The following is a 10,608-nucleotide window of genomic DNA, read 5'->3' as shown; positions in this document are numbered from 1 at the left end:
GCCTAAGCAGGGACGGCGGGACATCAACCTGATGGCTCTGGAGCTACTGACAACTGCAAGGAAGATAATGGCGGGTGGACAGCTGTGTGGTGACAGGAGTTGTCTGAGGTGGTTCTTCTACCCCAGGCGCCCAGATTCTCTTTAGTCAGGATACAAAACTCAGTATTCTCCCTCCCTCTCATTCATCACTCTTGTGTCCAACCAGGCACCAATCCACGTGAATTTTTCCTTCAAAACTAGCCTCTTCTTCTCTCCTCAGGGTCAACACCCTAGTCTAGGCCCAATTCACCTCATCCTTGAATAACTGCAAAACCCTCCTCCTTGTGAGCCCCTGGCTTAGCCATCTTTGCAAACCCAGCACCCAACATTCTTCCTTGTAGGTTTGGTTGTTTGGAGATGGGGTGGGGGTCGGCTTGAAGCAGAAGTAGAGCTTCCCAGCTACGGCTGGGGTAAATCCCACCAGCTGCTTCCCAGCGGATAGTTTTCGCCACCTTCCCACAACCCCACGAAGCTAATTAGGGATAATTAGCCTGAGGAGGAGGGCCTGTGAGTTAGTCTGAAGTTCACAAATCAAGTCATTAGCTGATTCCAGCCTCATTTCTTTCCAGACTATCCCCAGGCTAACTTTCCTTAAATACCAAGTTTCTACTATCACTCTTCATACCGATACCCTCAACAGGTCCCAAGTCTCAGCCTGAATAGCACAGCTTTTCTTTTTAAAAACTGAACTTACCCCAAATACGCACCTGGCGTCTTTCCCTCTCTTCCGGCTACACACTGTGAAACCTCCACTCTCCTCTCCACTAACCCTCCTCTGTTCCTTACCGGGTTCCTCGCTGTCACACAAAACAAGAGATGCTTATCAGTGACCTAGTTCACACCTTACTTCTTCCCTTACCATCTCCAGATGCTCTTCTTTCTCCTCTCACCTTTGTCCACGAGACCTCCCTTTTCCGTACTCTTCCAACACCGCCATTACAACTCAGTTGCGTACTTAATTGTTTCCGACGCTTTCCGTCCCACATGGGTCAGCTTCCTCAGCACACCCACCCTCAGAAGTAAACACGCACCAGTCTCCACGTGGGTAAGGCCTTCTGCACCTGAAAGCAACAGAGGGGCATCCTAACCCAGCCCGTCCTGATTGCCTGGTGAATTTTACTTTGGATTTCTTAAACCAAAAGTTGGTACCGTGACTCCCAAGTATTCCTTAGTTCCTTGCTGTGTACCTTTTCTGGTCTACCTAGAAAGCAAAAGCAACGTAAAGTAAGTATTTGAGGCGGTATTTAAAAATGAATACAAGGGAGGGCAGGGAAAATTACTTTTAAAAACCGCATAATCCAACAATCTCCGCAAAGTGTTTAATACCTAAAAGCCACGAGAAAGCACGTTGGCCCCAGAACAGAGTGGACCCAAAGGAGTTTCCCCAGGTGGAGCCCGTCTCTAAATTAAGCCGACCTCAGGCAAGGCCCGCCCCCTCCGGGCGGGGCGAAAAGTTCGGTTTGACTCCAACCCCTCCGAGAACGCAGCCCTGTGATTGGCCAGGATGCGTCCTGCAGCTGCCCAATTGCGTACGAGCAGGGGCTTCAGCGTCCCTTTGTTTGCGGGAAGAACATGGCGGATCGGCTCACGCAGCTGCAGGACGCCGTGAACTCGGTGAGCAACTGCACCTGATTAAAGTCTCCGGCCTCTTCTCTCCTGAGGGAAGGCAAGGCAGAAAAAGGGGTCCGAGAGGCAAAGCTCGGAAGTGGCGGGGGGCGGGCTGAGGCCGGGCTTAAGCAACAACGCCCGGGCCGTGGGAGGTCTGAGGCCGGCGGCCGGGAGGTGCGGAGAGCTGCGGGAGCCTGCGGCCTCTTTCGCACGTCGCTGCCGGGACTGCCACGCTCCACGGGCTTGTCATTTCTCTGGGAACGGCCTTATTTTATTGTTAGTGGTGCTTTTGGGCCCTCTTCTTTGCTGGAAAGGGAGAGGAAGCGGAAGCCCCCCTCCACCCCCTTATCAACTTTTAACCCATGGAGGGAAATCCGTGTTTTTAGTAGTTGGGTCTTTGCCATGAGACATTAGCCGAGAGTATTCCTTCGCCACACTTTTCAGGTTGGGGCGGGAGTGATGGTAAAGTGAGTAATTTTGTTTACCTTAGTTGGTTCCTGTAGTCCAAAGGTCTCGTTCTATCTCTTAGCCACTCCCCCAGGGGGAATCAGCTTTGGGAAAACTGACATCTTTATGATAGTTAATCTTAGGATCTTCGTATATCTTCACTTAAGTTTTTCTAAGTGTCTACTAGAAGGTCTACTCCCTATTAAAGGTCCGTTCTTGTAAGTAGTCCCCCTTTACTTTGATCCTTTCGGTTATTTTTCCTGTTAGGTCTACGTGGAAAGTATATGCAATCTAAAGGATTCATAGACTTACTACCATTAAGAACTAAGTAGTTTTCCGTTGGTAGTTACGTTTCTCACTGTCATTCTATTTGTAATTTGATGTCTCAGGTAAGACTCCTAGAGATAGAGAGTATGTTGACTGGAAAATCCAAGTACCTGTTCTCTTGCCTGTTTTTTCTCACTGGAAGCTGATAAGTTGGCATTCTTGTTATTACTCAGTCTTTGTACGCTTAAAGAGTGTGAATGTGCTTATAGAAAAGGATCTACTTTTGTGTATAAGGGCCAGCCCCTAAATGTTGATGAATTTACCAAGATAAGTTACACCTTTTGGGGTCTTGCCTGTTCTGCCAGCCAGCCGCCCTCAAGGAGCTGCTCCTTTGAGGTTTTACAAAATCAAATTGTAATGATGCTCCTGGACAGAAATGTTCTTTTAGGGGAAATGTTGCATATTCATAGATGTCTCCCAGCCAGAAGGATAGTAAGAACAAAGTGAATATGGCCTTAGCTCCAAGGTGGGCATTGCCAGTCATTGGGTTTTGGAGAGAAGTCTCTAGGTTAACTAGTATGAGTGCCTGCTGTGCATATAAACACTCATGTTTGCAGAGAGATACTCCTTAAGGAGTTCACAGTCTGATTAGAAAGGTATCATACACTCAAGAGACATTTAAATGATGCAAAAGCAGTATGTGGTTAGGGAGTTGCAATGAATCCAGTGTTTTCAGCTGTAAGTAAAGTGGTATATTGAGTGATATTAACTACACGGAGTTCTGTTGGCATGTATCTAATTTGTAATGATTTGTAAAATTATTAGAATAAAATATATTTTACCCTCCAAGCACTCCATGAGAGCAGAAACATCTTGTTCACCATATTGCTATAATGTGTACACAGTTATATACAGTGCTTGTCATAGAGTTGATTTTTAATGTTTGTTGACTAAATGCATCTTGAGAGCTTCGTAAGGACAGCAGAGAGCCACTGCGTTGAATACTTTTGTGTGTGTTTTCTCTATTCCTCATAACAGTGCTGTAACGTGAGAATGTTCCCAGTTTAAAAATTAAAAAAACAACTCAGATTACCAGAACCAGGATTAGAATCCACAGTTGTGCAGCTTCGAAGCACTTACTGCTGCTTTATTACATTTGCAAAATGTGAGCAAAAGCTGTGTAGTCAGGAGTGAATTTATCACTAGTCGGGTGTATATGAAAGAGTGGGAGATAATGAACAAGTAGAGTTGACTTAGATCATTGACAACTTTGAAACAGCCTGATGAGTTAAGAGATTCGCCTTGAAGACCATGCTGGGCTGCGCTCAAAATTTTTGAGCAGGTAAGATAACATAGTGAACTAGAGAATGATGAGGAGGCTATGTAAACTGTGAGGTAATTGGTTGGACTAACATAACAACCGTGATGGTAGAAGGAAAATGGAAAGAGGTGTCAGAGTATTAGAAGGATTTGAAGATGAAAGGAAAGTTAAGAGTCTGAAGTTAGGCTGGTTGAGTAGGAGGTTCTCAATATAAGTTAGGTATTAAACAAAGGAAACAATTGACTCTGAGTTCTGTCATTGAGATAATGGCAGTGAAACAGTGGAAATGCTTATTCATTGATGCAAGGTAAGGAACTGAGATTTGAGAGGTGGGGACTATTGAGAGAAGTTGGTGGGGAGGATAGAAATCTTAAGTTTGGTGATGGTAATGCTACCAAACCAGGTTTGTTTGTTGAACGCCCTGTGGTGACCCATACATCAGGAGCATTATCTATGGGGGTGGTAGGAAGTCTGGTGATACATTACCTAGGCTACATGTGAAGCATGGAGGGTATGCGATTAGAGAAAGAAAGAAAACACAGCTAAGGCAGGCTTACTCAGTAAAGGCAGGTTATAAGCAGGGGGTTTCTGACAAACTCTTCCCATATCAGGTGTTCTGTAAGACACACTCAGGTATTTCTGTTAAGGTGCCAGCTTCTGTTAACTCTTTGGGATGTGGTTTCAGTAAGGACTTGGTATTCCCAGTCTTCAAAACTGTTTAAGGAATACCGTAGAGCACTAGGAGTTTAACTTGAGTCCTAGAGAAAAACATTTCAGAATACTTAAGGTGCAGTCTTTTCCCCACTATTCCTTTATACGTATAACTACCCTGATTTCAGGAAGAGGATCATATACTTTGTACATGAGTCACATTTTAAAATTTACTGTGGGATAATTGCCTGTTGAATTTGCTTCTTTTACCCCACTACTCTCCCAAAAGTTTTAGCTTGTGCTTGCAATATGTGTCTGCATATATTTCTCTTGTCATTCTGTTATCTTGGGAAGAAAAGAAAGATTCTTTTGTATTTCTTGTTAACTATTTCAGCTAAATTGATACCAAATGTTTCTTTGCATAATTAGAACATGTAATCCTTGTTAGTACACTGGCTTATGTTATCCAGAATTACTCTTTCCTGTTTTATTCTCTTGCTTGAAATCATTATTATAGAAATATTGCTGCCATTGCCAATAAAATCCTTAAAACTGATCAATTCTTTCTAACTTTGCCACGTTTCCTTTGACCTCAAGCTTGCGGATCAGTTTTGTAATGCCATTGGAGTGTTGCAGCAGTGTGGTCCTCCTGCTTCATTTAGTAATATTCAGACAGCAATTAACAAAGATCAGCCAGCTAATCCTACAGAAGGTAAACGGATTTTCTTGGCTTCTCTTAGTTTGATTCTCACATTACCTGTAATTCTTTAAAATTAGATTTATTGAAAAATTCAATTTATTTATGGCTTTCTAAAAATGTTACTGTCATAAAAGAAATGAATTTGTTACAGTTAATTTACATAACACCTTATAATTCTTTTCATGTCAAGTAACAGATTGTTACTCCTTTAGGGGAGAATTATATGAATTTAGCTGAATTTTACTTGAGGGACCTTAGTAAGAAAGGCATCCCATTTACAGATTCCTTTATGCAAGTGACCACCATGTTGTCTTAATAAATGAAATGATGTACATTATGCTTAATTCCCAATTGGAGTTAATAGTAAAGCTAATTCTCAAACATGTAATAGGATTGATGTGTTAAAATTACACTTTCATCATCAGAAGCCTAGTACAGAAAATGTGAAGTTCTCTGGTTTTTTGAAGTTAAAATTTAATTTCTATTTCTGAAAACTTGAGGTTCTCTGATGTCTTTTTTTAAAATTATTTTTATTTATTTTATTTATTTATTTATTTATTTATTTATTTATTTATTTATTTTTTTTTTATTTATTTTTTATTTTATTTTTTTTTTACTCTGATGTCTTAAACGAGTGATCTCTTTCTCTAGAATACGCCCAGCTTTTTGCAGCGCTGATTGCACGAACAGCAAAGGACATTGATGTTTTGATAGATTCTTTACCCAGTGAAGAGTCTACAGCTGCTTTACAGGTAAAAATTTCTTTTCCTTCGAGAATTTTGCTAGTAGAGAATTTTGAATTAAAGGAGATAGATTTAGTACCTTTCATTATAATATTCAAACTTTAAAGTTACTCTGAATTTTAAAATGGGAATTGTGAACTACTGTAGTCTGTTAAAGACTGTGCTGAATATGTATATAGTTGTCCAGTTTTGAGTTACAAGGAAACTTCCCATTTTCTCCTGTTTGGTTCTCTTCCTTGCAAAGAGTGAGAGGAGGGTGGCGTTTTGGATGTGGAGTAACGTAGCAGTGTCCAAAAGCAGTGTGGAAGGGAATCTTCGGATAGTCATCCAGAGATCTCTAGTTGAAAAGTCATCCTTTTCAATAATTCACACAGGAAAAACTCTTCAAAGTCGTACCTGATCTTCGTATTTCTGCCACTGCAAAATCTGTCACAATGATTGCATAGTCATCCAGATTTAAAATTAAATACTTCTCCTGCAGTTTCTTTCCTCCTCAGCTTTTAATCTCCAAGGTTTCCATTTCTCAGAAGAGTCTTAAATTTGTGTCTTGCAAAGGCTGCTAGCTTGTATAAGTTGGAAGAAGAAAACCACGAAGCCGCCACCTGTCTGGAGGATGTGGTTTATCGAGGGGACATGCTTCTGGAGAAGATACAGAGTGCCCTTGCTGATATCGCACAGTCACAGCTGAAGACAAGAAGTGGTACCCACAGCCAGTCTCTTCCAGACTCGTAGCACCGGTGCATGTGTACCATGTGGCTGAGAAAGAACTGTCAGTGCCATTAAGGATTCGGCATCAGATTGAGATGTAAGCCTTACCAGCAGTTACAGAAACGTTAAGCACTATGACACATGTTATCTTTTTAGCTATTTTTAATAGTCTTCTATTTTCACTCTTGATAAATAAGCTTGTAAAATTGTGAACCAGTTTTAAACTGTCAATATGCCATTTTTTAATATCTGAGTGAAGTTACTGTGGCAGATACTGCATTAATGGTCATAATATGATTAAACAGATGTAGTGTAAAATTCTACTGTGACATAATTTCTGTCTTTATTTCTGTTGTATTTCTACAGTCTTTACAAATCAAAAAAGCCCCCACGCTGCAGGAGAAGAGATAGTGGACACTTGAATTCAGGTTGCTATCCTTCTCCCTCTTTAAAGGTGTGTTGGCTAAATTTGGAGCTTGAGCAAGAAATGGTTCTGAAACCACATTGCCTTTTAAGAAAGTGTGGCTGGTTGAGAAATTAGGTCGCTTTTATGGAAGCTTTTCCCTCTTTTTCTAGAACCTTATAACCATTCTAGCTCATCTCCACATTTGTTTCTGATAAGAAATCCTCTTCTCTGTGGAATTCCCGTGCCATTGTGAGAAAAATTTTCTTCATTCTCAACCGTTTTTCCCCATGTCTTCACCTGCTTTCCCCCCCACCCATTTTTCTCCTTAATTTGCACAGTTAAGTATGTTTCCTGAGTCACTGATTCCTTCTCATTCTTTTTATTTATCCAAAGTTTCTGTCTTTGATCTTGTAAACCTCTCAGCCTTCATTGCTGCATTCAAATCTGACCAGAACATACTTCCATTACATCAGTCACTTCAGTATCATTGTCTCCCCAGCACCTTTGATACTGCTGACATTTGTGTCAGCGTTGTATAAATAAAGTTACGCATCCAACTCTTGGTTCGCCTCGAAATCCACTGATGATCTCCACTAGGAAGCTGGAGTTGAAATGTGTTCCATGTTGTAACTGGTTCTGTCTCCTGAGATGACATTTTTTCCAGAACATCTTGAGCTGCGTTTCCTGCAATGTATTACTCTCCGAAGTTTAAGAAAACATAAGAACAATAGAGATTCTGCCTATTCCCATCATAATCAGGCTCTCCTACAGTTCTTGAAAAATGCTGCTTAGAGGCACACATTATAACTCTCGCAAGACAATTTATAGAATCACTAACTTATAAAATGGTTCAGTGTTACCCATACTAATAGATAATTAAAATGTTAGGCTTATACTCTCTGACATCACTTAAAATTCACTTCATGTTTAAACACTGGAATGAAGTAGAAGATACGGAGCTCACAGAAGAAAGTAATCTTCAAAATACTGAAACCCGTTCAATACAATTAGCCCCCAGAGAGAAATAAGACAAGTTACAGCCTTAAAGCTGGTAGACTGGCTGCTGTTAAAATACTACTCTCACCTTTCTTAGATTTGAAATTGCTTTTTTTCCCCCCAGTTTAAGGTATTCTAGAAAAAGGACATTACACATGCTGAACTATTCATAAAGATTGTATAACATAATTCACAAAGATTGTTTGCAGCAGATTTGCTCAGCCGTCATCTTGTGGATGTGCTGTTGGGTCGGGAGGTCCTCTGCGCTGAAGTGGACGTCAGGGCAGAGGTGGCCTTGCTGCCTAGTACACGGCTTCAGGAGGACTGAAAACAGTGGATGTCTATGTCTCTCATCCGCTGGTTCCTCCCTTCCCTTTTACCCATATTTAAGTTGTTGTAAGGAGAAAAATCTCTTCCCGAAGGATTACAGGTCCTGTTCCCCCGCTGGCATTTTCTGGAGACCCCAGGGAAGGGAGGGATGTACACATTCATGGCTTTGTTGGATACAGGTGCCCAAGTTTTCATGATACGTGGTCCAGTGGAGAGAAAGGGTGCCTTAATTCAACCTGGGGTCCAGGTAAAGTGACCAGTGAGGGAGGGACATAAATTTTATGGCTAAGACCTTTGAGACCAATCTGATAGGTGTGGTCATGGCTTCCACTGTGAATGCATTACTGGAATAGACACCCTGTACACTTGGAGTTCTCCCAACACAGGTGCCAGAGAGGATGCTCCCATTCAGGGTGTGCTGAATGTAGAGAGGTAGTGTAGTGTGGCATGTGAAGCAGTCCCCAGCCCATCTCCCTGTCCCTTGCTGATGAAGACCTAGCCACTGACAGTGTACTTGAACCCCGTGCTCACTTGTGCTCCTGGAAAACAGTGAAGTTAAGACATCCCTCTACTTTGTTGTATTCCAGGAAATGGCTTACTGCAAAGAACCACCTTCCTCAGTATGACCAAGGTAAGATCTGTAGATGACTCCCTTGATTACCTGTGACAGAGCCTCCAAATTCCCATTCTTTTTTTTTCTTTTTTTAATTGAGGTTTAGTTAACTTATAATGTGTTAGTTTCTGGGGTACAGAATCGTGATTCAGTTATATATATTGCTTTTCATATTCTTTTTCATTATAGGTTATTACAAGATATTGAATGTAGTTCCTGGTGCTATACATTAGGACCTTGTTTATCTATTTATATATGGTAGTTTGTATCTCCTAATCCCAAACTCCTAATTTATCCCCCCTGCCACCTCCTTCCCCTTTGGTAACCATAAGTTTGTTTTTTCTGTCTGTGAGCCTCTTTCTGTTTTGTAAATAAAATCGTTTGTATTATTCTACTTTTTCAAGTTACATATATGAATGATATGATACTTGTCTTTCTCTGTCTGACTTACTTTACTTGGTATGATAATCTCTAATTCTGTCCATGTCATGTTGCTGCAAATGGCATTATTTCATTCTTTTTTATGGCTGAATAGTATTCCATTATATATATATGTGTGTGTGTGTGTGTATACACATATATATGCATGCATACATACACACACATAACATATCTTTATCTAGTCATTGGTTGATGGACATTTAGGTTGCTTCTTTGTTTTGCTTATTGCAAATAGTGCTACTGTGGGCTTTTTAATGAAGACCATTCTGACCAGTGTGAGGTGATACCTCACTGTAGTTTTGATTTGTATTTCTCTGATAATTAGTGATATTGAGCATATTCTCACATGCCTATCTTTGGAGAAATGTCTGTTCAGGTCTTCTGCCCATTTTTGGATTGAGCTGTTTGTTTTTTTGTTACTGAGTTGTATGAGCTGTTTGTATATTCTAGAAATTAAGCCCTCATCAGTCACATCATTTGCAAATATTTTCTCCCGTTCCTTGGGCTGTCTTTTTGTTTCATTTATGGCTTCCATTGCTGTGCAGAAGCTTATAAGTTTGATTAGATTCCATTTGCTTATTTTTGCTTTTATTTCTTTTGCCTTGGAAGACTGAGCTAGGAAAACATTGCCATAATTTATGTCAGAAAATGTTTTGCCTATGTTCTCTTCTAGGAGATTTACGGTATCCTGTCTTATGTTTATAAATCTTTAAGCCATTTTGAGTTTATTTTTGTGTATGGTGTGAGGGAGTCTTCTAACTGCATTGATTTACATGCAGCTTTGCAGCTTTGTTAACACCACTTCTGAAGTGACTGTCTTTTCTTGATTGTATATTCTTGCCTCCTGTGTCAAAAATTAAGTGACCATAGGTATGTGGATGTATTTCTGGGCATTATTCTGTTCCCATTGATTCATATGTCTGGTTTTGTGCCAATACCACACTATTTTGATTACTGTAACTTTGTACTATTGTGTGAAGTCTGGGAGGATTACGTCTCCAGTTTTGTTCTTTTACCTAAATATTGCTTTGGCAGTTCTGAGTCTTTTGTGGTTCCATGTAAATTTTAGTAATATTTATTTTAGTTCTTGAAAAATGTCATGGGTAATTTGATAGGGACCACATTAAATCTGTAGATTGCTTTGGATAGTATGGCCATTTTAACAATATTAATTCTTCTAATCCAAGAGCATGGGATATCTTTCCAGTCTCTGAATCATCTTTGATTTCCCTAATCAGTGTTTTATAGTTCTCTGTGTATAAGTGTTTCACCTCCTTGGTTCAGTTTATTCCTAAGTTTTTTGGGTGTTTTGGCTTTTTTGATGCAGTTTTAAAAGGC

The 10,608-nt window shown here is 40.4% G+C and overlaps 1 protein-coding gene across 8 annotated transcripts in view; it reads left to right on the top strand.

The window, feature by feature from the left end:
* Positions 1–1,542: 1,542 nt before the first annotated feature.
* Positions 1,543–10,608, top strand: part of MED21 (mediator complex subunit 21) — a 77,309-nt gene continuing 68,243 nt past the window's right edge. For 5 of the 8 annotated variants that reach the window (XR_004317055.1, XR_004317057.1, XR_004317056.1 and 2 more), the window contains exons 1-6: positions 1,543–1,653; positions 4,931–5,045; positions 5,685–5,785; positions 6,332–6,581; positions 6,851–6,938; positions 8,804–8,847. Coding sequence is in view for 1 of the 8 variants with exons in the window: in XM_006194081.3 (XP_006194143.1) it covers positions 1,612–1,653; positions 4,931–5,045; positions 5,685–5,785; positions 6,332–6,508 (435 nt within the window). In the remaining 7 variants the exon portion in view is untranslated. Of the gene's footprint in view, positions 1,654–4,930; positions 5,046–5,684; positions 5,786–6,331; positions 6,808–6,850; positions 6,939–8,803; positions 8,848–10,608 lie in introns of those variants that run through there. The other 3 variants (XR_001367357.2, XR_004317053.1, XM_006194081.3) reach the window with 2 other exon arrangements.

The sequence above is a fragment of the Camelus ferus genome, chromosome 34 (assembly GCF_009834535.1).
Source record: "Camelus ferus isolate YT-003-E chromosome 34, BCGSAC_Cfer_1.0, whole genome shotgun sequence".
Classification (NCBI taxonomy): Eukaryota; Metazoa; Chordata; class Mammalia; order Artiodactyla; family Camelidae; genus Camelus; species Camelus ferus.
Note: the sequence above shows the minus strand (reverse complement) of the source record. Positions and strands in the feature narration are given on the sequence as shown.